We start from the raw sequence: 27,935 nt of genomic DNA, 5'->3' as shown, positions 1-27,935 counted from the left end.
TTCTATAAGTGTATGAGTTTGGATTCTTTCCAGATTACTGAAAAAAAACATCAGAAGTTAAATCAACATATTCATATTTTAATGACCCAGAAATGGTCATAGCTATTCAGGAAACTGGTATGCAAGTGGACTGATTTTGCTTTAAAGACATGGGAGAATTAATTATACAATAAAAATACATTTTAAAACCATATGTTTTAACAAGTCTACATATCAGATGCCTAAAAAGGCAGGCAGGTTTCAGAAATGCTTACAGATAGGCCACAGATGAACAAAGAGGGCCTAAGATTTCAGCCAGTGTAGGGACCCCAACAATCTAGAGTTCTTAAACCCAACCTAAAGACATTCAGTTATATTAAAATGAAACTTACCTAATTTGAATAATTTAAACAGTATGGGCTTACCTGAACTCTTTTTTGCGCATTTTCAATTCTCTTGAAGCTCTGAACTCTCTCCTTAGCATCTTTTATTGCAATGATTTTCTTTTTGAGTATCTAACACTTGCTCACCCTTAAATATCTTGGCTGAAGCATCAACTCTTCACAGGAAGTCTCCTGTGGCTGAGTTAGGACACTCTGTGGTACATTACATATCCATACTCCCAGAGTTGCGGTATGTGCGTGAATGGATAGAAAGCAATTACCACCTGAGTGCCCAGTGCTTGCCCTTCCTAACGCTCAAGGGTACCAACAAGTTCTCGTTCAGTGACCATCTATCTGGCCACCTGCCAGGCCATCCATCCTCTGAGAGCAAAAGCTGTTTCTGTCTCATCCACAATGAGGTCTCTAAACGCCTAAACGAGTTCCTGGTGATGAGGAAATATTATAATTTGTTCTATCTTATTAGTAATATAATATTTATAGGATTAATATAGTTATTACATACGTGAATAAATGGTTGCTACCCAACTCCAGCAGGGAATACCACCTCTTAGAGTACAAATCAGACCCTCCGGCTCTTTTCCTCAGAAACTAACTGAAAGGGCTTCTCCCCACCAGTATCATTGATGATTACTTTTTCGGGGAAGAATACGGTCACAGTTTATGAGTAATGGCAATAAAGGTGATGATAATAATGTGATTAGCCATCATTTACTAGTTAGTGAGCAACTTAGTAATGTGGTTTGCCATTCTGTTTAGCCACTAAGTTGTGTCCAACTCTTTTGCAGCCCCATGGATTGTAGCCCGTCAGCCTCTTCTGTCTGTGGGATTTCCCAGGCAAAAACACTGGAGTGGGTTGCCATTTCCTTCTCCAAGGTATCTTCCTGATCCAGGGCTCAAACCCACGTCTCCCGCATCTCCTGCACTGGCATGCAGGTCCTTCACCACTGGCACCACCTTGGAAACCGGACTAAGGTGGTAATTGCTTCTATCCATTCACGCACATACCACAGCTCTGGGAGTATGGATATGTACTTTTTCCAGTTTGCCAGAGGAAGCTGCAGCTCAAAAAATAATTAGGCAACTTGTTTAAAAATCACACAATGGCAGCCCCGGAGCTGGAACCTCTGTCTACAAAGCCCATGCTTTCAGAGTCTACTGAGCACCCCTCTGAGTGAGATGCTCTTTTTCTGTGAGTCATTTGGGAATCCACTTACCCCTGGGTGTTGTTTTGTTGACCGCCACATGTGATGAACAGAGGGTTCTCAGGGAGGTCGCAGTTACTAGGGAAATAGCCAGATGAGTTAGGTGTTTTTCTACGTTCTTTTCAAGCATGAATTTTTCTGAGAATCAGCGTCACATTTCAAGCCATCTCCCCAAAGTCTTAGTGGAGAGGTGTTTATGACTTAGCCAGACAGGACTGGTGAAGGGCCTGAGTCCTACTTGATCAGGGTGGATAGGCAGGTGGTAGCACGGTAACACAGGCCACCCCAAACCCCTGGTCACCCCCAGACTCAGCTTCCCCCTTCCCTCCCAATTCCATCTGCTGAGTTCTCCCTGCTGACAGGAACCATCTCAGAGTTAGAGACTGAAAGAAAATCACTCCCAACTGTGCCACCTTCTGCCCATCGATGTTTGGTGTTATAATTTCTCAGTCTCAATCCGTTCAAAGCTAAATTTTTTTTAATTGCCTGGTGGGGATTTCCTTGGCTAAGACTTCACACTCCCTGTGCAGGGGGCCTGGGTTCGATCCCTGGTTGGGGAACTAGATCCCACATGCTGTAACTATGATCAAAGATCCTGAGTGCCACAACTAAGACCAGTGCAGCCAAATAACTTTTTTTTTTAATTTTTAAGATAAAATTCCCTGGTGTTTCAGTGGCTAGGACTCTGCACTTTCATTGCTGTGGGCCCAGGTTCCATCCCTGGTTGGGGAACTAAGATACCATAAGCCACTGGGCACAGCCAAAAAAACAAATAAAAATAACTGCAGCACCTCTAACCTTTGCTTTAATAAAAATTAAAACCAAAAATTTACAAATTCAATAATTAAGTAGGTAACTAAGTCTCCCTTTTTACAAGTAAAAAGGCTCTGATAGAATGTAAGACGTGAACTTTCTCCCTAACACTGAACAGACGCACTAAGAGAGTGGGGATTACATAAGAGTTTATTCTAGGATGAAGACTATCTGGAGGGAGAGGAAGACTGGAAAATCCCACGGACAGAGGAGCTGCCACAGGCCCTCTTTCCCCCTGCTGGCTGATGCTTAAGCTGTCCTTTCCCTGCAGGAGGTCTGCCTCCAGTGGTCCCTATCCAGACCCAGCCCTACCCTGCCCAGTTCAGCAGCATGGAAGGGGCTCCATCCTGAGTGGTGTAGTTGGAAATGGGTTCTGAGAGAACCTCAGCTCCCTCAGACCATGAACAGATCCTGTGAGAGCCGAAATGTCTAATGTTGCAGTTGGAACTGGGGACAAGACCAGTCTACCCTGGTCTGCATCTGAGTCTCTGGGTGACATTCATCCTGGGCGTGCTGGGGCAGAGCAGAAAAGGAGCTGGAAGGCTGAGATGCTCTCCCATCGGGGCTGCATGTCAGATTGCAACAGAAGGCTGTGCCTTACTAATGCCTTCATTTCCGACTTTCTTTCGGAGAATGGGCCTTAAGTGAAATGCCCTCTGAAACCCTGGAGCCTTGAGAGCTCAATCAGGGTGGAGAGGAAAAGATGGCTATATCGACTGCTGGAGCTTGGGGAGGTGGGCACCCCAACCCACAGCATGGGGTCTCCCAAAAGAAACAGATGTTGCACAGCTGGTGAAGCGGATTCCTTCCCACTTGAGCCATTTCTCCCAGGTCATGAACTTGGCAAAATGTACCTCTCCATCCCTAAGACAGGAGAGACATCAGCAAACCCAACCAGATGGGAGTGAGTTGGAGTTTTGAAGTGACAGTTTTCATTCTTCCCCTGCTTCCTTAGGGCATGACAGCACTTCCTGAGACTTTGTCCTCATTTGATCAACTGAAAAACCTGGGAGTCATGATGGGGATGGAATAGCAACTCAGGCAGTGACACAGAGGAAAGAGTAAGAATTCACCTGGTCCCGTTCTTTAACATGTAACTTGTCAGATGATAAATATTAGTGGACCAAAACGCCATATCTTCCAGCCCTCCTAGGAAGTATTCTTGAAATTGTTCCACCAAAAATGGGGATTTTCCAGAATAAGTGGGATAAAGCTATGGCAAAGAGAAAGAAAAATAATCTAATAACTGAATCAAGTGCTTCTCATGGTATCTATAACACTTTCAATTCAGATTTTGAAGAATAAATGCCTTTACCTTGGAAATAGCTAACATCTCCGCATACCTGCAACATAAGCAATAATTTAGACTGTAAGTTGTGATTTCCACGAAGAAATGAAACAAATGAATGAAGAAAAAGTTCCAGCAACAGGTACCCACTATCACGCAACTGACTTTGAACAAGCAAAATCCATAAATCCAATACCCACACTCAGGCAGCTAAAGCATCAGAAAGTGTGTTAAGGAAGTCACAATAAAATCACTTGCAAATATTCCTCCAGTTACACTTACATTTCCAAGAACTGAAGGTATGAACAGTCAACAATGGCTCTTTTGGTGATGACTACTCGGCCGTAGAGTTCTTTATAAATTCCCAGGAGATCTTCAACAGGCACATACCTGAGAAAAGCATTAGAATCAAATAAGGGCTGTTTTGATTCTGAAGTTGAAGATAACAACAACAGTCACAGCAGCTACCAGTGATTCCAGGATTAATAGGTGCCAGACACCATGCAAAGGACTTTACATGCATTATTCATTTAATCTTCCAACAACCCTGGGTGGTTGATACTATCACAGTCCTACTTCACATACAGGAGACTAAGGCACAGAAAAGTTCAATAATTTGCCCAAGGCTGCAGAGCAAACGACTGGTACCCTAATCAAATATTTATACAAAGATAAGAAACTATGAGTAGCTCTCATAGTCAACAAAATGGTCTGAAATGTGGTACTTGAGTGCAACCTCAAAAATGACAGAATGATCTCAGTTCATTTTCAAGGCAAATCATTCAACATCACAGTAATCCAAGTCTATGCTCCAAACACTAATGCCAAAGAAGCTGAAGTTGAACAGTTCTATGAAGACCTGTAAGACCTTTCAGAACTAACACCAAAAAAAAGATATCCTTTTCATCATAGGGGACTGGAATGCAAAAGTAGGAAGTCAAGAGATACCTGGAGTAACAGGCAAGTTTGACCTTGGAGTACAAAATGAAGCAGAATAAAGACTAACAGTTTTATCAAGAGAACATCTAGTTTTGTCAAGAGAACATCTAGCAAAGACCCTTTTCCAGAAATACAAGAAAAGACTCTATACATGGACATCACTAGATGGTCAATACTGAAATCAGATTGATTATATCTTTGCAGCTGAAGATGGAGAAGCTCTATATAGTTAGCAAAAATAAGAGTAGGAGCTGACTATGGCTCAGATCATGAGCTCATTATTGCAAAATTCACACTGAAATTGAAGAAAGTAGGGAAAATCACTAGACCATACAGGTATGACCTAAAGCAAATCCCTCATGAATATACAGTGGAAGTGATGAATAGTTTCAAAGGATTAGATCTGGTAGACAGAGTGCCTGAAGTACTATGAATGGAGGTTCGTAACACTGTACAGGAGGCAGTGACCAAAACCATCCCAAAGAAAAAGAAATACAAGAAGGCAAAGCGGTTGTCTGAGAAGGCTTTACAATAGCCAAGGAAAGAAGAGAAGCAGGAGAAATAACAACCTCAGATATGCCGATGATGCCACCCTAATGGCAGAAAGTCAAGAGGAACTAAAGAGCCTCTTGATGAGGGTGAAAGAGGAGAGTAAAAAAGGCATCTTAAAACTCAGCATCCAAAATACTAAGATCATGGCATCTGGTCCCATCACTTCATGGCAAACAGAAGTGGGGAAAGTGGAAGAAGTAACAGATTTTATTTTCTTGGGCTCAAAAAATCACTGCAGATGGTGACTGCAGCCAGCCGTGAAATTAAAAGATGTTTGCTCCTTTCCTCCTTTAAGGAAATCTGTGACAAACCTAGACAGCATATCAATAAGCAGAGATATCACTTCGCTGACAAAGATGCATATAGTCAAAGCTGTGGTTTTTCTATTAGTCATGTACAGATGTGAGACACGGATCACAAAGAAGGCTGAGTGCTAAAGAGTTGATGTTTTTGAGTTGTGGTGTTGGAGAAGACTCTTGAGAGTCCCTTGGACTCCAAGGAGATCCAACCAGTCAATCCTAAAGGAAATCAACCCTGAACATTCATTGGAAGGACTGATGCTGAAACTGAAGCTCCAATACTTTGGCCACATGATGCAAAGAGCTGACTCACTGGAAAATACCCTGATGTTGGGAAAGACTGAAGGCAAAAGGAGAGGGGGGTGGCAGAAGATGAGATGTTTAGATAGCATCACCGACTCAATGGCCATGAATTTGAGCAAACTCCAGGAGACAGTGAAGGTCAGGGGAGCCTAGCATGCTGCAGTCCATGGGGTCACCAAGAGTCAGACAGGACTTAGTGACTGAACAACAACATATAAAAGGAATGTTTAGTTTTGTGAATTCCAAGAGCAATAGAAGATATTTTTATTCTTTCGAATTGCATCATTCTTAGGAATCATTTTTTAAAAACGCTCCAAAATAACTCCTCATCCCAACATCCTACTTTCAGAATATATAGTGGTAGGTAGTAAAAGAGAAGTCTAAGTCAAGTTTTTGATTCAGAGGTATTAGTTATTTCAGTTGGAGGAAGAGCCACATTTTAAAAATTAAGTTTATACTGTTATCTTTTATCTTTAAGAAACCTTAGATTATACCAGACATAAATATAAATTCAAACAAAACTTAATTTAGTGTATCTATAAGAAGGAATCTATTGAGATGTCCAATTTTTACTTTACAAACACACCAGAATGAGCTTCTGCATAAATATAGCTTAAAAGTCTAGCAGAAAGCCTAACAAAAATATTTTTTGAGATGAATCACCAAGTTAGCAAGAAAGCGAAATTTTCCAATGGCCCAAAATAAGTTGGAGCTGGAAACTTTTGCAGGTAAGTGAGTGGGAAAGCCAGTTTTTGCCCTGAAGACATCTGCTAAACCTGGGAACCTAGGAGGTTTCTTTTTTTGTTTGTTTGGATAGTTGTGTGGCATACAAGAGACGAGAGCTAAAGTATAGGAATCACCCAAAGTGGGCCATTTCTCACAGGAAACTCCTCATTAAAGGCTATACCTTCTGCATGAACATTAGCCAGAAATAAATCCAACATACTAACAAAGACAGCAAAGAAACCTCTGTCTTCATCTTGGAAATGGATAGAGAGAGGGAAAGCTATCTTGCCCCTAGAATCAGTAACCACTACCCAGCCCTACAAATGTTTGGTCTTGCATTCATGCTATCTGCAAAGTAAGAAAAACTTCTGGGGTTGAATATCATTTAAATGTGGTCCCAGTTAATGATGCCTTGAGGTAGCCTGCAGGATGCAAGACAAGCCTTCCCTGGAGAAATGCAACTGTAACTTAAGCCTTGAGGAATTCAAGCACCACTGAATAAAACTGAAAGAAGACCAGATCCTGGATGATGGGCAATGTGAAATGGGCATCTCATCCAGTGCAGAGCACCCTATGTGGAGAGTCTGTGGAGAACCTCAGGTCCCTGCTGCCGCCACCTCTTCCTGGGGCATCCAAAGGCCAGTTGTCCTCAACTGCCTTGAGAGTGACCTGTTGGTTCTGGGTCTCCCTTAGTTCTGAGGCAGCTGGACCAGGGATGGGAATGGGCAACTTGCCAGGCCCCCAGCTCTAGTTCTTTTTTGTTCCGTAAGCATTCCTCCCTGCTTCCAGCTCTCCATACTCAGAGACTAAGACTGAGGGACAGAGTCACGTCACCTCCCATCTGCTTAGTAAACATGTGAAGAAACAACAACAAGAACAGTGTATCCAACAGTAATATCTGATAAATCAGACTGGAAGGCAGCAAGTATTGTAAAATATAAAGACAGCCACCAGATAGAAAGTTCGATTCATCAGAAAGACATGAGATTTGAAAATGTGAATATACTTAACAATATATGTTCAAGTACATGTATAGCAAACTTTGACCTAACTACCAGGAGAAATTGAAAAATTTCATCATCATAGAAGATTTTTAAACGAATTTCTCAGTAACTGTGAGACTGTCCAGATAAAAGTAGTAAGATTATATTATTTAAAACTTATGAATCTTCTGATTTGAGCAGTACATTTAAAAAGCTTGAGCTAATACATATACATATATAGTGTTAAACCACAAATTGGAGAATTAACATTCTTTTCAAGTACAGATGAAAAATTAATAATAGATAATTAAATAAATGCTAATAGATAAAAATTAATCATTTGGTAGACCTTAAAGTCAAGACTCAAAGTTCACAGGAACCAAAGGGTAGAAGGAAAAAAATAAATATAAGAAAAAGTAATAAAAGAGAAAAAAAACATAGTATTAATAGAAAGGATCAATAAAGCCAAAAGTTTTTTCAATAATAAAACTGAAAAATATTAGCCATGATTGTTTAAAAATATAAGAGAAGGCATAATAAATAACAATTATAGATACCAAGCGAACAGAAGTACAAGAAAAATGAGGGGGAAAAAATGAGGATATTATGAACTCCCTTATGCCAAAATGTATGGAACTCATGTACCCCCGTGGTAGATTCATGTCAATGTATGGCAAAACCAATACAGTATTGTAAAGTAAAATAAAGTTAAAAAGTAAATAAATAAATACAAAGAATAGTCCTAGAAAAATAATAAAACTCTTTAAGAAGAAACTGAAAACCAGTACAGTCCTAAAACCAAAAGTCACTACTTTTTAAAACATCTGGCTTTATAGATGAGTTCTACCAAACATTCAAGAAATCAAAGTTATAATCTTACACAAACTTCCAGAAAACAGCAAAGGAAGGTATACCCCTCACCTGATTTCATGAATCAAGTGAGGAGTATACATTTGAAGAAAAGTACATTCCTTCAAGGTACATTTGAAGAAAAAGGACAGGTTGGGAAATCAGCCCTGATAGATGTCAAAATGCATTAAAGCTGTCTTAGTTTTAAAACTCAGTATGGCTCAGGAATAGTCAATTAGACCAATAGAACATGATAGAAAGCCCAGAAACTGACCCACATACACTTGGAATTTTATGTCAGAGAGAACATTACAGATCAGTGAATAAAATTAGACTATTGATAAATGGTTCTGAGACAATCAGTTATCCCTGTAGGAAAAAAATAAAATTTCTATCACAGAATATACAAAAAATTAACTCCAGGTAAATTAAAGATATAAAGTTAAGAAATGAAACTATACTGTGACAACCTAGAAGGGTGGGAAGGGGTGAGAGGGAGATTCAAGAGGGAGGGGATATATGTACACCTATGACTGATTCATACTTATATATGGTAGAAACCAACAATACTGTAAAGCAATTATCCTACAATTTAAAAAATAAATTAGCAAAAAGAAAGAAAATGAAACTATAAAAGATTTAGAAGGCTGTGTAGGAGAATAACCTCATGCCCTCAAGGTAGGAAAGGATTTCTAAAATAAGATGTTAAAAGTACAAATTACAAAGGAATAGACTGATACATTCAACTACATTAAAATTCATAAATTCTATTTATCAAGATATACCATAAGTAAAAAGACATGCCACAAACTATTAAAAGATATTCATAACAAATAATTGATAAACTGACAAAAGATTAGAACCCAGAATATACCACGAATACTCAGAAATAAAAAGGAAAACCCAACAGAAAAATAGGCCAAAAACCAAACAAGTTTCTCACTGAAAATGAAACACAATCAATAAAATATGAAAGAATATTCAACCTTATTATAACAGTAACCTGGGAAATGCGAATTAAAACTTTAAGGAGATACCATTTTATACCAAATAGGTTAGAAAAATTTTAAAGCTGGACAATACCAAGTATTAGAGAATGCAGAAGAGGGACAAGAAAGCTGATGGAAGGACAAGTTGGGAAGACCATTCTAAATGACAGTCAGTGTTTATTTATTTAGGTTAAATGTGCCTAAATCCTATGGCCCAACAGTTCCACTTCTGGTGCCATTTACTTGAAAGAGATTCCCCTCTAGTGCAAAAATGCATGTACAAAAATGCACACAGCAACATGACGTATAAAGCAAAAACACTTAACACCACCTACACATCCATCAACACTAGAATCAAGTCATTCTGGTAGATTTACACAAGGGAGGACCATACAGTGGTGAAAATCAATGAACTATCGTCAAACATATCAATATGATTAAATGTCAGGGAAATAATTTTAAACAAGAAACATTTTTAAATTAAATTCTAATTTAAAATTTAATTTTAAGCCAAATGCATGATGTAGAATTCTATTTAAAGTAAAAACCCATATAATGTTTTGCATACAGATATGACTCTGCTTATGTGCTCAGTTGTATCTGACTCTTTGCGACCGCAGGGACAGCCACCCACCTCTGTTATTGGAATTTCCCAGGCAAGAATGCTGGTGTGGGTTGCCATTTCCTACTCCAGGGGATTTTCCTGACCCAAGGATCGAACCCACGTCTCTTATGTCTCCTGCATTGACAGGTGGGTTCTTTACCACTGGTACCACTTGGGGAGCCCATAGATATGGCTACATGTAGTAAAACTCTAAGGGAAAAGCGACTAAGTGATTAAGCGAACCTAAGGTTGTGCTTATACCTTGTGGGAGAAAAGGTGATATGACAGAAGAAAGGCAGGGAGCCTCTATATTCCAGCAATGGTCTACTTCTTAACAGAGCTGGCAGCTAAACAGTATGGATCATCTTATTTTTTATTTATAAAAAATACATTTTTTTGTATGTTTGGCATAATTCGCAGATTTTTAAAATAATCTACTTAGACTAGTCTAATCTTTAGTTATACTTTTCAACATGTCCAAATGTAGAAGGCTCCTTATTACATTGTAAGTTTTATTTTCTAAGGAAAAAAAGAGTCAAGCTCCTAACTGCCACTTGGGTATCACATATTTAAATGTACATTGCTCTTACCAGTGCCGTGAGAGGTAATTAAATTTAAACTCGAACTGGCTCAACACGTCTCCTCCTATGATATGAGAAAAATATTTGCTTTTGGAGAATTAATGACAATACATAGCAAGCTTCTTTGAACATAAGTTTGCACAATCCTATTTATTAGTTCTTCACACTGTTATAGGTTGCTGTTCATTATTTTAGTTGCATAAACACTTCTTTAAGAAAAATGATCTTTTAAAATCTTAGTGAAACACACAAATTAAGAAAGAGAATTAATTCAGAGAATAAAGAAACTCATATAAATAAGGAACCTCACCAAAAGGTTTTTTACTTTAAGATGGACCATAAAGATTCTTCTATTTAAATAAACTCTACTCACTGATACTGTGCATATTCAAAGGTAATTAAATATAGAAAAAGATGGAGTTTATCCATTTAAAGCTAAAGTATTAGGAGACACTAGGAAATTAATTTAAATCTGATTTTAAAAGTAATGCTTTTCTAAAATAGTGGCACAAGTCAATGATAAAATATAATGGTGTTTTTTTGGTTGCTTTGTTCTTTTTTTGGCTCCACCTTAAGGCAAGTGGATTTCCCTGACCAGGGATTGAACATGAGCCCCCTGCAGTGGAAGCGCAGAGACTTCTTAACCACTGAACCACCAGGGAAATCCCCATTTTTTTGTTTGGTTTTTACAAAATACATATATAATATTATATACATATAGATACATATACACATATATACATATATATTTATAATCTTTGCATATGTGCATCTCTATATTAAATGAAGAATTCCTGTACTCTAAACAATTGCAATGTTAAAATGGAAAGCTAGTGGCAAGAAACTAAAAGCATACATACACAGGATACAATAGTGACTACACGTGAAATATAGCTACCACAAAAGAAACTCTGGCAAACGTAAATAGTACCGAAATCACCAGCCGGATGTGCCTCGGAATAGGAGTTGTGAAAATCAATCTGAAGGAAAAAAGAGAACCACCTAGTATATATCACAAATTGAAGCCCACACTCCTACCCCGCAATGAAGTGAGGCGTGGGGAGATGATAACCTAACCCAATGACTGCTGAGGACGCGTAGTAGTGACTGGACTCACTTTTCAAAGAAACATTTAATTTTATTATTTGTTTAAAAAAATGATACTGGCAGCTGAGTTGCATGCTTCATGTCTTAACAGATAAAGCTGTTGCAAACATTTGTCTCTAACAGTCTCCAAGGGCAAGTGTAAATTTTTTACAGGATAGTATTAACATCAGTGAATAACCAGAGGGGAGTTTCATCAGGCAAGGTCCCAATTTCCAGTGGGGATATGGCATCTTCACACAGAAAATAAAAAAGGAAAAAAAAAAACAAAAGCATGCTAACTTACTTTTAAATAGAACCAGAAAGTAGGGGTTTATACCTCTACTGTTAAGATGCACAACTTGAATAAAACATAAAATGCCTCAAATATTGTTGTGACTAAACAGAACATGACATCTATGGCTGTTTTCAGGGCATATTAGTCAATCTGCCCACGTGGATGAATTTACCCGGGGTAGCAAATGCGTAAGAGCAATGAACAAGAAGAGATGGAAATCTAAATGAATACTGCATTGGGCAAAGAGTCTTATTTCCATATGAATCTGAATAACCTAAGTTTTTCTTTTCCTAAAATAGGTTTTTTTAATACATTTTTTTAAATTTCATTTTTTTAGCGCTGAAAACATTTTGTATTGGGGTATAGCTGATTAACAATGTTGCGGGAGTTTCAGGTGAACAGCAAAGGGACTCTGTCATACATATACATGTATCCATTCTCCCCCAAACCCCTCTCCCATCCAGACTGGCACATAACATTGTTGATTATCCATTTTAAATATAGCAGTGTGTACATACCCTTCCCAAAGTCCCTAACTATCCTAAAGGAGTCAGTTTTGGATCTTGGATAGGACAATATCATTCCCACAAAGTCATTAACCTGAAGCTATATACTCACAGCAGCCATCGTCCTAAGGAATCCTTGTTCGATACCCAGGCTATGCCAGTTGACATCAGCCACCATGTGAGACGTAATTCCAAACAAGAAAGCTACCAATTTCTCTGTGTCCTGCCAAACAAGCAAATTAGAGTTGGGGGTGGGGAAAGGTAGTTATTTTATAACAATCTTATTAAAAGGATTAACAAATATGAATTCATTTCCATTACTGAGACTTAACAAAACATCTGAGACAGGTATGTTGTAGTTACCCCTGAACCACAAAGGACTTTTTTGGAAATGTATCTGAGTGCCTTGAAACTGCTTTCAGATTTATTTACTAGGGGAGCAAAATGACCACGTGACCTGCCCCCAATTTTAACAACATTGTTTATTGAAAATAAAACTGAAGATTTGAAAAATCATTTGTTCAACTGTTAATTAGCTATCTACTATGTCCCATATGCTGTGTTTGGTATTGAGGCAGAAGGGTGAGGAGCCCTCAGAGTCTGGATTAAGGGTTGGGGTTAGAAATGGACTTAATGCAGATGCAACAATAGTACTTGGCAAGTCTGGAACGGAGTACTTTTAGGTTACAGGCTGTGCCTACCTCATCCCAGGGAAGAGGATAGTTCTTCCGGATATAGTGAACGCTTGCGTTAAGAAATGGAGTCCAGTGAGTGCTCTCTGACACGTCATGGAATTGTCCTGACAAAACAAGCAACTGTCAGAGCTCCTTCTTGAAAGGTTGGAGGTTCTCTTGTACATACACACCACATCTTTGTTCATCCATTCATCTGTGGACACTTGGGTTATTCTATGTCTTTGCTAATATAAATAGTGCTTCAACAAACCCCGGGGGTACTTGTGTCTGTTTGAACAATGGAATATTACTCAGTCATAAAAAGGAATGAAAGTGGGTCATTAGTTGAGATGTGGATGGACCTAAAGACTATCACACAAAGTAAGTCAGAGAAAAACGTTGTTTATTAATACGTAAACATGCAATCTAGAAAAAGGGTACAGATGAACCTGTTTGCAAGGCAGAAATAGAGACAGAGATGTAGGGAACACACATACGGATCCCAAGAGAGAAGCAGGGAATGAACTGTGAGATTAGGATTGACATACAGACACGAATATGCACAAAAGAGATAACTAATGAGAATTTGCTGTATAGCACAAGGAACTCTACTCAGTGTTTATGGTAACTTAAACGGAAAGGAAATACAAAAACCGGGATCTATGTATACAAATAGCTGGTTCACTTCAACGTACAACAGAAACCAACACAACATTGTAAAGCAAATATACCCCAATTTTTTTAAAAGTTGGAGATTCTCCATGAAATATTCTACCACCACCTGCTGTGTGGCTGCATTCCTCCGCCTTCCCTCCAAGCCTCTTAGTTTTCTGAGTCAATATTCAAAGGAAGCCTCTAGGACAGAACGGCCAGCCAAAAGAAAAAGGAGCCTTAACTCCTCATAGCATCTAGAAATAGTTGGGCTGCAAGAGAAGCTGCAAGTGCTAAGTTCTATACCCTAAAGCTAAAGAAATAAGCCGTTCCTTTTTTTTTTTTTAATTTGGGTGGGTTTTTTTTTAATCTTCTTTTCCATCACAGTCAGCCTCCCTAACAGCACAAAAGAAAAAAACAGCTTTCAAGTATTTGAATTTATAATATTTTTAAATGGGGTGTGCTATATGCCTCTTTATTCCCACAGGAGGGGTGAGTGAAAAAAAAAAAAACAGGAACGGACATCTATTCTAAGCCTTCAAGTGCCAGATTCTTCGTGGAGTGTCCCATGCCATAGAAGCAACGAAAAGCAAAATCCCAGAGTTCAGATCCCTCAAGTCAAATTTTTGAGATCATTATTAAACTAAAAACAGCCTAACAACTTTTGTTTAAAGTATAACTGAAGCACATTTAACTTAATATTATCTTGGGTTTGCATAACGCTTGACAAAATAACATACGTTAATGCCAACAGCAATTCAGTATAGCAACCAGGCATGCGTTAATTGTTACTATTAAATAGTAACTAATTTAGATATGACTATGTTGCAGACATGGAAACTGAGACTCGGCATGGAAGGGGCTTTTTCAAGGTCACACACTAACAGATAACACTCAAGGAATAAAAACTCGAACCTTTTGATTTCCTTCAAAATGTTCTCTTCTGCCACGAAGCAGGAGAGTAATTCAGAGCGCTTAGAATAAAGCTTTCAGAATTTCTACCTTTGAGCAAGTAAGTTTTGGTTAAATGGAAAACACAACTGAACTAAGTCACTGATCAACAACAGTGGAAAATATAATGTGTTGTTTGATATTTGTTTGAGTCTGAGCTGTTCCTATCAACCAAGGAAAAGCAACATCATCTGGTCTGTAAGTCTTCATCTTACCTCTCTCACAGATGCTAGGGTAAAATGAGTCAGGAAACACGGATCCAGCCTGATAGGCATCCCGGTGCCTAAGTAACAGCTGGGGAGCAGGAAAATACAGAGGTTAGAGGGTAAGAGTCAACAGCTTGGGAAAAGCAGGCCCAGGTGTGGGAAGTTAGAATGATGTGATGGTAGGGGAGAAGTGACGGAAGGAAGAAGTGAAGGAAGGCAGGCATAAATAACTCACTCTTATATCAATATAATTCAAACAGCACCCTAGCAAATGTAATCTCAGGTTCTTTCCTACCAAAACCAAACTAGCTGATCAAGTAGCAGTAAAAAAAAAAAAAAAAAAAAAAATCACCTATTTAAATTAAATCTTTTGCTTTTTTTCTGTCCACCCAGAAGAAAAAGATTTCTCCAGGACTATTTCACTGACCCAGAACTGGTATGTTGTAAGTTTTTTGATGACCTAGTGACAACCAGTAAAATGAGAAAAATACAGACATGTATACATACATGTTTATTGGGGCTTTCCAGGTGGCGCTAGGGGTACTTGCCACTAGCCACCCACTTGCCAGTGCAGGAGACTCAAGTTTGATCCCTGGGTCAGAAAGATCCTCTAGAGAAGGAAATGGCAACCCACTCCAGTATTGTTGCCTGGAGAATCCCATGGATAGAGGAGCCTGGTGAGCTACAGTCCATGGGGTCACAGAGAGTCAGACGTGACTGGGTGACTAACACCGCCCCCCCCCCAAACACACGTGTGTATATATACATACACATATACATATATTAGTTCATATCTATTTGTGTGTGCGTATGTTTATAGTTGCTACCTGTGCTTTAGAGTAAGATGATATCCCATATAGATTAAAGGGTAAGATTATTACCTTTTGGAGGGTTACAAAAATACCCTTTCCCATTTCCAAAATGATGTATAAGTTGGTGGTAGAGGATTTCTTCCCAGCATTCTTCCTTAGTGGCCTGGCTCACTCCATCCCATTCCAACCCCCTTATGGCTCCACGCAGATGAGTGCTAGGGCCTAGAAAATGAAGACTACATTCCCCAGCTGCTACTGAGGGGCCACTTCTCCCTTGTTTGTTCCCAGCCAGCATGGAAGTGGCCTTTCTGCAGCAGAAGGAGAGGGGGCCCAGGTGATCACAGGCAGAGTAGAGGGCATCTATTTTGCTACTAAGGAACGTGGCTGAGGTGATGAGGTCCCGGAGCCAACAGTCAAGATGGCGGCTTCTTACTTTCCAAACCGCATAGGAGACAGTTGGCCATGGAGCTCGTGAATGGAACAGTGTTCGTTTGACTGCTTAGTGGCTCTGGCAGGCCAGTTCTGTGCGTTGTTCTGGGAGTCCTTTCCGGATACTCAGCTTAGAGTCTGCTCCTCCATTTCTCACAGTTTCTCAGCACTGAATCCCCTCATATGTGGTCTTGTACCCCTCTCCGCATAAGAGGAGTTTCCTCTTGTGGAAACCCCTCCACTATCTGCAAACGAACTTTGGCCCAATGGACAAGAGAAAAGTCTGGCAATCCAACTTTTTAATTTTTCAATAGGGACTTGCTAATAACATAGGCTAGATGGAGAAGCAACAAAGAAGTACCTCAAAGAACTTGAGACAGGAGGAAATACAGTGGCACCTACTTTTTGTTTTTGCTTTTTCAAGTAGCATCTCATCCCCAGTCTTCTAAAGACAGAACCACTTCCATACTGAGCAGGTGAGGCAGACTGACCACAGGGGAACAAGGGCGGCATATCCATGCCCACTACAGTATTTGGCTCTGAGACGTTTGCTTGACAAAAGCTACTTCAGCCAGAACGTCCCCCAAGACTTTTCAGCTAGAGTTGTGGGGAGAAGAAAGAAGATGCTTTCTTCTCTTCAGGGTTTTGTTTGTTTTAAGCTGCTGCTCTTTCTCCATCTTATTTTATTTATTTTTGGCCACACCTTGCAGGTAACTGGGATCTTAGTTCCCCAAGGATCATTGAACCTGTGCCCCCTGCAGTGACAGCACAGATTCTAAACCACTGGACTGCCAGGAAGTCTTCAACTCTCCACGGATTTTAAACTTAGAAACTGAGTTCTGGATGGCCAGTGTCTTCCAGTGTCTAGGAGAGAGAGTACCACTTAGATCTCTTAGTCCAGCTCTGCCCCAGGCTTATCAGTTACATGAACCCTTACATGAAAAAAGTCTTTTTTCTAAAAACAGTTGGAGTTGGACTTTTGCCACTTAAAAGTAATAATTAACTTTGCTGAATATTTATCTTAGCAGCCACTGTAATGGTCACTTTATATGTATTAAGACTTGTTGAATCTGCATCTCCTGGTGAGATAGTGTTATTTAACAGGGAAAAATAATGCTAAAGCAAATTTTAAATAATTCTAAAGCAAATTTTAAAAAGTAAAGGTGTCAGGTGGGAGGGAAGCTCAAGAGGACAGGATACACGTATACATATAGTTGATTCATGCTGTTGTATAGTGGAAATGAATAACATTGTAAAGCAATTAAACTCCAGTTAAAAATAAATTTTAAGAAAAGGTGTCAGGAAAAAAATCAGGAAACTGCTAGGGGGGAAAGAGTACAGAAGGAGGATATGTCCTTCAGATATCAAAATGCACCAAAAGACACAGATCAATGAAACAGAATAAAGAGTAAAGAAATAAATTCAACCACAATAACTTAATGCATGATAGAGCTGAATAAAGGATGGAGTAATTGACAACTCTGTTGGCACAACCCCACTGCAATGAACACTCCATTCTTGCAGGGAATCCATACTTAACCTATGTGATACTGACTTGAAATGGACATTTTCAGTAACAGGTCACTGGATCCCTATCATGCTTTATGCAAAAATTAAGTATAAGATGAGTTAGAGAGTTAAATGTCAAAATCAGAGCCATGAAAATAACAAGACACGTTTTAAGTGAATAATTGTATAATCTCAGAATGGGAATGATATTTCTAAGCAAAACATACAGGCAGAAACCATGAAAGAAAAGACTGATGCACTTAACTACACACAAATTTTAATGCTGTGCATGGTAAAAAGAACCAGAAACAAATTTAGGAGAAAAATAAATAACCACAAGAATCATTTGACACATGGTAAGATGCTATCTTTAGTAAAACAAAAAGTCATTCTTCACATCAAGATTAATATCCTAATAGAAAAATTAGCAAAGACACAGGCAATTCATAGAAGTAGCAATAGAAATAGTCAATAAACACTTGAAAATATATTTAACCTCACTGATAATAAATCAACTATTTGTCAGTATAACCTATAACAAAATACCATTTCCACATATTGGCAAAAATGAAAAAAATAATAAGAATAGACTTCTAAAAGTGAATCTGTTTCCAAAGCTGAAGATAAAGAAATTTCAATGAACCACAGGAACAGTTAAGGATATTGATCCTCTCTCAGTCCCATATGTCTTCCCTGTTTTGTTTTCATTTTTCATTTGTTTCTGGGCCAAGGGGATTCGACTAGCAGTACCAGGGCTAAAGGGACTTGCTCCTTGGATTACCTACAAGGAGATCAAGCATGTCAGAACCAGAACCTGTATTAAGGATGATGGAGGTCAGGTTTCTCACTGTTGCAGAAAGGAGTTACAGATAGGAACCTGGAGAAGATTAGATTAGATTCTGTGCTGATGGATTGGAATTGGAGATGTTTTCATGTGAATTCAGGGTTTGAAACAGACACAAAAGCCAACTTGAAATGAATTCTGGGACAATTTGAGCATCAAGATAAATAATATTTGTAATGTGATATAGGGCTTCCCTGGTGGCTCAGATGGTAAAGAATCTGCCTGCCATGTGGGAGACCTGGGTTTGATCTCTGGGTTGGGAAGATCCCCTGGAGGAGGGCATGGCAACCCACTCCAGTATTCTTGCCTGGAGAATCCCATGGACAGAGGAGCCTGGCAGGCTACAGTCCTTGGGATCACAAAGAGTCAGACACGACTGGGCGACTAAGCACTGCACACAATGTGATATAAACCACTGATAAAATAGGAATCCATGAATATATAATATAAAGAGATAGATAAATGGGGAAGAAGAGGCTTTACCTTATAGCAGAATCCAAATTTATAAATGTACAAGGAATGACAGAATCAGATAAATATTTGTCAAACGTCAATGGATGTTTAGAATCAATGGATGCTAAAAAGTTTAATGAGAATCAGAATATTTGCATTACCTTAATATATCTCCCTACAAAATATTTACTATTTTAAAAAGTAAAAAATATTTATTAACTTTCCAATGTAAAATGTGGCGGACACCATCTTAACCAAAATTATCATTAACAGCAATAGGACTTCTGCTTCCAGGAAGATAGAGTGGGTGTACTTATCCTTGTTCTTTTTGCTAAATACAGCTGAAACCCTGGACACTGTCTATGAAAAGAATATAACTTATGACTCAAAGGTGGATAAAAGTACACACATTGAATAGGAGCTGAAGAGTAACACTGTGGTGAGTTCTGTGGATTTTCTTTTTGCTTCATGTAGTCCAAACTGGATATTGGAAAAGCCAGCTGCCTAGAAACTCCAATGGGTATAGACAAAACAAAAGCCTGCAACTCTCAGGCCACAAAACCAGGCATGGGACAGCCTAGCAAGACAGAACTTCTGCACAGTAACTTCTCTGCTCTAGACAAACACCAAAGGAAAAAATATGGCCCCATACTTCCTCACCACTAGCTAGGGTCTTGCGGGGAGCCTAGGCTTGCCCCCTCCCCAGACTGCGATGAGGTGCCCCGGCTCTCCCACTGCAGGGGTATCAGAGAGGGCTAAGGAGGGAGCCAGGACTTTCATCCCTGCCATCCTGTCCCCTACCCTATGGTATCAGTGAGACCATGAGGAGAGTCTGGACATCCAATCCTAACTGCAACAAGGGGTCTCTCCCCTTCCCTGCTGTGGGGAGGGGGTCAGTATAAGAAGAGGCCCAGGGGAGATCAGGACATCCACCTCCACTCAGGTAAGAGGCCACCTCTGCCTTCTGACATCAGTAAAGACCGTGGTGAGGAGCAGCCATTAGGTACTCCTACCCATCCTGGCCAGGGAGGCATCAAGAGAGGCCCAGTGAGGAACCTTGAATTCTAACCCCCACTGGCAGTTAGGAAGGAGTGTCCTCTGACCCCTTGTACTACCTGAGTGGTATCGGAAGACAACTAGAACAGGAAGTTTAAAGAAGAGCCAGAGTCTCATAACCTAATACCTAAAATGTCCAGGCTACAATCAAAGATTACTCATCATACCAGGAACTAGTAAGATGTCAAAAGGAAGGAAAGAAGACAATCATCAGATGCCCACAAAGAGATGGCAGCAATTTCTGAATTATCTGACAAATATTTTATAGCAACCCTCAGAAAAATGCTTCAGTGAACAATTGCAAACACATCTGAAACAAAAAAAAAAAGAAAAAAGTTCTCTCAAATAGAAGACATAAAGAACTGAATGAAAAATACTGTGTTTTCCTACACATATGTACACACTTATAATAATAAAGCTTAACTTATGAATTAGGCACAGTAAGAAACAATAGTGACTAAAAATAGGACAATTATAACAATATATGTAATAAATATTATGTAACTATGGTCTTCCTATCAAAATAATTTACTGAACAAATTTATTGTCTTTTCCATTTTATCTGAAGATAAAAGTTGAAATAAAAGTTAACATCACCAGAAATGGTTCAAGTTGATATTAAGGGCCTTTTGGTAAAACACAATGAGAAGAGTACAGCGTCACTTCAACGGTGACAGTATTTCTGCCCAAAGCTAACCTGCAGGAGAATCTAATTGTGAGGAAACATCAAACAAAACCAAATGAAGGTGCGTTCTACAGGGTTCCTGGGTTGTACTTTTTCAAACTACTGAGGACAATAAAGAGAAGGTAGGCCTAAGGAACTGTTCCAGGTTGGAGAAGCTCAGAGGGAACTGACAACTAAACACGTGCTTCTGTATCAGTCCTGGAACTATGAAGTATGTTGAGTCAACTGTTGAAATCTGTAAGAGCCTGGGATTGGGCAATAGTATTATCTCTGTGTTGACTTCCTGATTGTCATTATTATCACACTGTAGTTATATAGATGTATATAGTAGTATGTATATATGTACACACACACACACACATATATATATAGTCCTTGTTTTTAGGGAATATAGTCCTTCCTTAACCATGGTTTTGCTTTTCTTGGTTTAGTTACCCAAGTTCAAAAATATTCAATGGGGCTCTCCTGGTGGTCCAGTGGTTAAGAATATGTCTTGCAAAGCAGAGGACACCCCGTTTGATCCCTGGTCCAGGAAGATCCCACATGCCACGGAGCAACTAAGCCTGTGAGCCACAACTGCTGAGCCAGCTCTCCGTGAGCCGCAACTGCTGAGCCCACGTGCCACAACTACGGAAGCCCACGAGCTTAGAACCCATGCCCCACAACAAGGAAAGCCACTGCAGTGAGAAGCCTGTGCGCCCCAAGAGAGTGGCCCCCGTTCCTCACAGGTAGAGAAAGCCCATGCGCAGCAGTGAAGACTCAGCACAGCCAAAGATAGATCATCTCAGATGGAAAATTCCAGAAATAAGCAATTCGTAATTTTTAAACGGGCCACCATTCTGAGTATGATGATGAAAGCTCGCACCATCCTGCTCTATCAAGCATCCCTTTGTCCACTATATCCTGCCTGTTAGTCTCCATCATCAGACCTGCGATCTAGGTAGCACAGTGCTTGTGTTCGAGTAGGTCTTACCTTACTCAGTAACGGCCCCAAAGCACAAGAGGAGTGCTGCTGGCAATTTGGACATACCAAAGAGAAGCCGTAAAGGAATTTCTCTAAGTGAAAAGGTGAATGCTGTAGACTTAATAAGGAAAGAAATATTCTAGCTGTGAAATTGTGAAGGAAAAGGAAATTTGTGCTAGTATTGCTGCAGCGCCTCAAACTGCAATTAAGTGCTTAGATAAAACAGAAAAGACAATAAATTTGTTCAGTAAATTATTTTGATAGGAAGACCGTAGTTACATAATATTACATATATTGTTATAATTGTCCTATTTTTAGTCACTGTTGTTTCTTACTGTGCCTAATTCATAAGTTAAGCTTTATCATAAGTGTGTACATATGTGTAGGAAAATACAGTATATATGAGGTACTTTTCCAGTACTTTTCCAGTAGTCATGTATGGATGTGAGAATTGGACTATAAAGAAAGCTGAGCGCCAAAGAATTGATGCTTTTGAACTGTGGTGCTGGAGAAGACTTTTGAGAGTCCCTTGGACTTCAAGGAGATCCAACCAGTCCATCTTAAAGGGGGTCAGTCCTGAATATTCATTGGAAGGACGGATGCTGAAGCTGAAACTCCAGTACTTTGGTCACCAGATGTGAAGAGCTGACTCATTCGAAAAGACCCTGATGCTGGGAAAGATTGAGGGCAGGAGAAGAAGGGGATGACCGAGGATGAGATAGTTGGATGGCATCACCAACTCAATGGACATGAGTTTAGGTAAACTCTGGGAGTTGGTGATGGACAGGGAGGTCTGGCGTGCTGTGATCCATGGGGTCGCAAAGAGTCAGACAGGACTGAGCGACCCAACTGAACTGAACTGTCCACAGTTGCAGGCATCCACTGAGGGTCTTGGGACATATCCCCTGAGAGTAAAGGGAATTACTGTACACAAGAGTGCATTGAAGGGTGATGACAACCACTTCAGCAATTAACTCTCAAATGGCTCAGGGGAAAATCATATGCATACATCAGCTCAGAAGGCAAATAGGATAAGTTATCAACAATTGGGGGAATTAGGTAAAAGTCATACAGAAAGTATTTGTCTAATTTTTTTCAACTTCTCTATCAGTTTTAAATTATTTCAAAATAAAAAGTTAACATAGGGAACTGGTTAAATAAATTTTGGTACAGAGAATTACATAATTGTTAAAAATTATTCTAAAGACTTCTACTGATATGGACATGAACAAATATATGATCTCTCTGATATAGTAAATGACGAAAAGGCAAGTTTACAAAATAACGTAACTTTAAAATTTTTTTACTATTAGTTTCTGTTAGTTCCATGATTAGAAATGACCAAACCTATTCTACGGGCAGAGAGGGAGGAGCAGAGCAAAGAAAAGACAGCAACCAACCAAACACCATTGTTCTGATTTCCTGGTTAATACACCACATTTATTTATTTATCTAATAAATTATTATATATCTATCTATTTATTCTTGTAGAAGGACTAAAATCAGGGCAATAATGACCACCAAACTCTGGGAGATTGGGAAGGACAGGGAAGCCCACTGCAGTCCATGGGGTCATAAAGAGTCAGACATGACTTAGCGACTGAACAACAAAATTACCACCAATGTGAGATACGTTTGGTTTTTACAGTTCTTATACATTAATAAACGGATTTTCTCAGCTTTATGTGTTAGTCTCTTATCAACTTGATTATGGTAAGTTAGAAGTGAAAGACGCTCAGTTGTGTCCAACTCTTTGCAACCCCATGGACTATATAGTCCATGGAATTCTCCAGGCCTGGGTTGGGAAGATCCCCTGGAGATGGGAAAGGCTACCCACTCCAGTATTCTGGCCTGGAGAATTCCATGGACTGTATAGTTCATGGGGTGGCAAAGAGTCGGACACAATTGAGCAACTTTCACTTTCTTAATACTGGAGTGGGTAGCCTTTCCCTTCTCCAGGGGATCTTCCCAACCCAGGGATCGGACCCAGGTCTCCCTCACTGCGAGAGGATTCTTTATCAGCTGAGCCACAAGGGAAGCCCAAGAATACTGGAGTGGGTAGCCTATCCCTTCTCTAGGGGATCTTCCCGACCCAGAAATTGAACCACGGTCTCCTGCATTGCAGGCAGATTCTTTACCAACTGAGCTATTAGGGAAGCCACGGTAAACTAAAGTCATTACAAATGCAGTCACCTCAGGATGGATCAGCAAGATAATCCCAGAACCAGCAGAATCCACCCTAAATGTGCAGGGCTTGCTGAGCACCGCCAGCCAGTGGGGTCCGTCTAGCATCCTTGGGGTAGCCTCCCTCTGGATCCTTTCACCAAACTGGACCAATGAGTCCAGCACTCACCAGAGAGCAGGTTTTAGTACACAGAAAGAGAAACTCCAAAGACCCCACATACAAAGTTATAAAACAGATCCTCAATCTTTGAAAAGAGGTTTTCTGATAATGTGAGAAAAGCTAACATAACCCCTGTCTTCATGAGTTAAAAGGGGGAGATGTGCGTTCTCAGGGCACTCAAGCCATTCCCAGTGACGACATCAGTGTATGGATTAGGACCAGTGCCGAGGGGAAGGATGTGTGCCCATTTAACATGTTTAAGTTAGTGATGCAAGCTTGAATACCGCTACTAGAAAATCACCCTGGGAACACTCAGAATTGATTGTTCACACCATGAATCAGGCAGATTCTTGCTTCTCTTCTTTCCTACCAACTTTCTATAAGGGTCAATGAAGACAACAAATATAAACGCTGTTTTTTTCCCTAGAGGGCTTGTTAAATTGGTGAATAAGGAAGTTGAAACTAATGACTAAAAGCAGTTTATAAACAATACTAGATTTCAGTTATTGTATCATCCTGCTTTCCATACTGGATTACCAACACTCACTGGTAAATAATTTGATCCAATTCTGAAGGCATAGAGGATTTAACCACTCTTCTCAAAGGTAATATTTAAGAATCATCTTTGTCACTCAGTTTTATTTAGCTATAGAATTAGAAAGAGTATATAGTGCCAAAATGGTTTCAACTAATTTGAAGATGGATAAAGGTAAGTCATCAGCTAGTTGTACCAAGAATACAGTAGGCAGAAAAGTCTTAATCTCAAAGCATACTTCTCAATAAATACTTACTTCTTCCCATGATGATGCAATTTTTACATAACACAGAGAGATAAGAAGTGGGAAAAAGTGGCTTACATATAACTTTTCTTTACAAAAAGAAATAAGGTGTACCATTTTAAGAAATTCTCTCAAACACTGTTTTCAAATGTTTTTCAAACTATAATTTATATAAAATATTTCATTATTATATATATTCAAGTAGTGCTAAAGGAGATATATATTTCAACCCCAAATATTCATATTTTATAAAGACATAAAAAGGACTCATTTTTCAATTGAAACCAGATATTTCAGTATCTGTTAGGACTTTTGTCACCTATGAGCGGAAGCTAATGCCCAAGGAATAAAAGAAAAGAAATCAAACTTCTTACCTCTTTGTAGTTAATACTCCCATCCTGAAGGTGGAGAAACTCCAGAGCTCTGTGTCCTGAAAGAATGAGTATATAAATGAATTAAATCCAAGTATAACTGAAAACAGAACTGCCTGAAGATCATTTTAAAAGGAAAAGATATAATTTTGTGCTTGTAACAGTCAAGGAAGTGGGACGTGAAAATTTAGTTTGTACTAGTAATTTTCATTAGCCAATAGTTCAATTCAAACAATATTTATATTGTTATGATACAAATCAAACTTACAGTTTCTGCTTAGCTAGCTCTTACGACCTTGGCTAAGTTACATTACCTCTCTAGGCTTCAGTTCCCCGCTACGTAAAATTAAGTAAATAACATCCACCTTATAGGTTTGGTGAGAGAATCACACACAAAAAAGAAAAAGGCTAAGTGATGTGCTAATGATTGACACATGTCAAAAACTCAAACAGAAGTTACATTTTGCTTCAACAACCCACTGGGGTAGACAAACCAAGTTTATCTGTACAATACAGGGTGTAAACCATGGACTGAATCAATGACCTACAAATGTTTTCTCATCATTGGACTACGTTAGAAGGAGAAAAAAAGTCTCAAAAAGCCACGTGCTCCACCCACACACCCACACCCATAAGATATGCACACCCACACCCTCAATCTTCTCAGTATCAATAACAGGAACACTCCTTGTGAAGATAGAGTGACACCTTATTTTTATTGGAAGTCACATCCACAAAAATCTAGCCACTACCATATTATAAGCATTTATATCATAAAGAGACAAAGTCATAGCAGACAGAAATAACAGGTATATAGGATTATAGAGGTTTACAGACTGAAACCAATGAAGGAGGCCAATTCTAATTAACTCACACAAATGTCAACCATCCACACAGGCCTTATATAAGAAGTGAAAACAAGAACCAAGATATTTATGAAATCAAGTAAGTTACTGGCAAATAATTATCAAAGTTTTAATCTCTTCGTATAAGAATCCTCACAATCTGTGCAGATTTGGAATTGCCTTCAATTATGTCCACATAAACATGTTATATTTATATTAACATATTAATTATTAGGACCCTTGTTTGGCACCTACTGAAGAAAGGCAAGCAACTATCTGAATTTTAAAAATTTTGAAATTTCATCTGTCTTGCTAATTTTTTAACTCTAAAGATTAAAAAGTTGAATATCCTCACTTATATTTCTTCCTCTTTGGCCCACTGCTAGAGTTTTTAGCAATTTCAGTTTCACAGAACTTAGATGTGCAAGATAATTTAGAATTCATTAAGAAATTCAGCCCCCTCATTTTGCAAAAGAGAAAGTGAGTTGCCCAGAGTCACTGACGTAGTTTATAGCAGAGCTGGTATTAAAACCTACGCCTGATTCCCTTTTTCACTGCCTCCTGACTCTAACATCTAACATTTTAGATGTTAAATGACTCTAACATTTTAGCATAGATGTTTCATGAAAGAACACTGGACCAACTGTTAGGATATGTAATTCTAGACTAGGTTACTAACGAGTTAGCTGTGAAAACTCTCTGCGATCAATTTCCTCTGTTGTAAAATAAAGGAACTGTACCTAGTGACCTCTAGTAGTCCATCAAATCATAATTCTGTGATCATATAGTTCCTGCCCAGCAGAGCTCAATATTGTTTTGCACTGATAAATTTTCATATTTTTTTTAAATTGGGGGATAGTTGTTTACAATGTTGTGTTCGTTTCTGCTGTACAACAATGTGAGTCACTCATAAATATGCATATATCCCCTCCCACTCCCTGCCCCCTTTCCAAATTTTCATTTTTCATTCATAATCTTGTTCTGCTTTGAACCTTCTAGAGGTAGCATAACTAAAACATTGTTACTGCTTTCATCTGAAGGGTGAAAAAACATTACGAATACATTTCATCCAAGAACCAACCTTTTGTGCTACCATCTACCTTTACCAGATCACTCAGCCTTTGCCCCGAGCTCATAGGCATCGGCTTATTATATCCCTGGGCTCCCCAAATCCTGCCATCATTCTGGGCATCTCTAATACCTGGGATTATTCAAATTCCCCCGCTTCCTTGCTCTCCCTGAACCCAACCATCTTTAAAGCCGTTTGACTCAGGGGACCCAGTCCCGTGGCTATATGTGGTCCTTCACATATACTTGGAAATGTAAAAACAAAAATAGATTCCTCTACTCCTACCATACTACCCCCATTTTTCCCTTCTCCCCTTCTATCAGATCTTCTGCTTCATGGGACGACCCCCACCCCCACCCAAGTTTATCCAGTTCCTATTTCCCCCTGCAGAGAAACAGCCCGAGACCCAGTGTTCAAAGCACCTTCCTGCTTCTCCATGGACTTCACTCCGATAGTCAGTCCCCAACCTTGGACGACTCCAGCCTGGGCTTTCTCCCTTTCTCTGCCGCATGGCTCAGGGCAGCAGGGGAACTTGTTGTCAACACGTGGGATAGATTTTAAATCCCCTCCTTAATGTTTCTGACAGATACACTGTCCTTCATACCGTGACAAGAGGCTGCCACTTACCTATTTCTATGTGTGTCGAAATGCCACATGGTGAACTTCTAGGGCAGAGGAAGCCCAGCAGCATCAGCGGTCCTGACCAGAATCTGAAAGCGGACATGCTCTCATTACTCCCCGCTCCTATGGTGACGAGCAATGCTCAGAGCTGTGGCAGCACAGAGTCTAGAAGCCTGGCCCAGACCAGCTGCTCTCCCTCTAACCAGGTCACTGACACGAGAAACCCTGCCTCATTTCAAAATAATATCATTTCCCAGTGAAGTCAACTGTTTAA

General features: G+C 39.4%; 1 protein-coding gene across 7 annotated transcripts in view; it reads right to left on the bottom strand.

Annotated features, from left to right (window-relative positions):
• GPLD1 (glycosylphosphatidylinositol specific phospholipase D1) overlaps positions 1 to 27,828 on the bottom strand; it is a 56,325-nt gene extending 28,497 nt beyond the window's left edge. For all 7 annotated transcript variants that reach the window (XR_009597648.1, XR_009597647.1, XR_009597646.1 and 4 more), the window contains exons 1-11: positions 27,668 to 27,828; positions 25,130 to 25,185; positions 14,890 to 14,968; positions 13,100 to 13,197; positions 12,511 to 12,621; positions 11,443 to 11,491; positions 10,521 to 10,575; positions 3,969 to 4,076; positions 3,714 to 3,741; positions 3,472 to 3,611; positions 1,598 to 1,663 (exon numbers count right to left, since the gene is read on the bottom strand). Coding sequence is in view for 4 of the 7 variants with exons in the window: in XM_042237032.2 (XP_042092966.1) it covers positions 1,598 to 1,663; positions 3,472 to 3,611; positions 3,714 to 3,741; positions 3,969 to 4,076; positions 10,521 to 10,575; positions 11,443 to 11,491; positions 12,511 to 12,621; positions 13,100 to 13,197; positions 14,890 to 14,968; positions 25,130 to 25,185; positions 27,668 to 27,764 (887 nt within the window). In the remaining 3 variants the exon portion in view is untranslated. The remainder of the gene's footprint in view (positions 1 to 1,597; positions 1,664 to 3,471; positions 3,612 to 3,713; positions 3,742 to 3,968; positions 4,077 to 10,520; positions 10,576 to 11,442; positions 11,492 to 12,510; positions 12,622 to 13,099; positions 13,198 to 14,889; positions 14,969 to 25,129; positions 25,186 to 27,667) is intronic.
• Positions 27,829 to 27,935: the final 107 nt, after the last annotated feature.

Source organism: Ovis aries, chromosome 20 (genome assembly GCF_016772045.2).
Source record: "Ovis aries strain OAR_USU_Benz2616 breed Rambouillet chromosome 20, ARS-UI_Ramb_v3.0, whole genome shotgun sequence".
NCBI lineage: Eukaryota > Metazoa > Chordata > Mammalia > Artiodactyla > Bovidae > Ovis > Ovis aries.
Note: the sequence above shows the minus strand (reverse complement) of the source record. Positions and strands in the feature narration are given on the sequence as shown.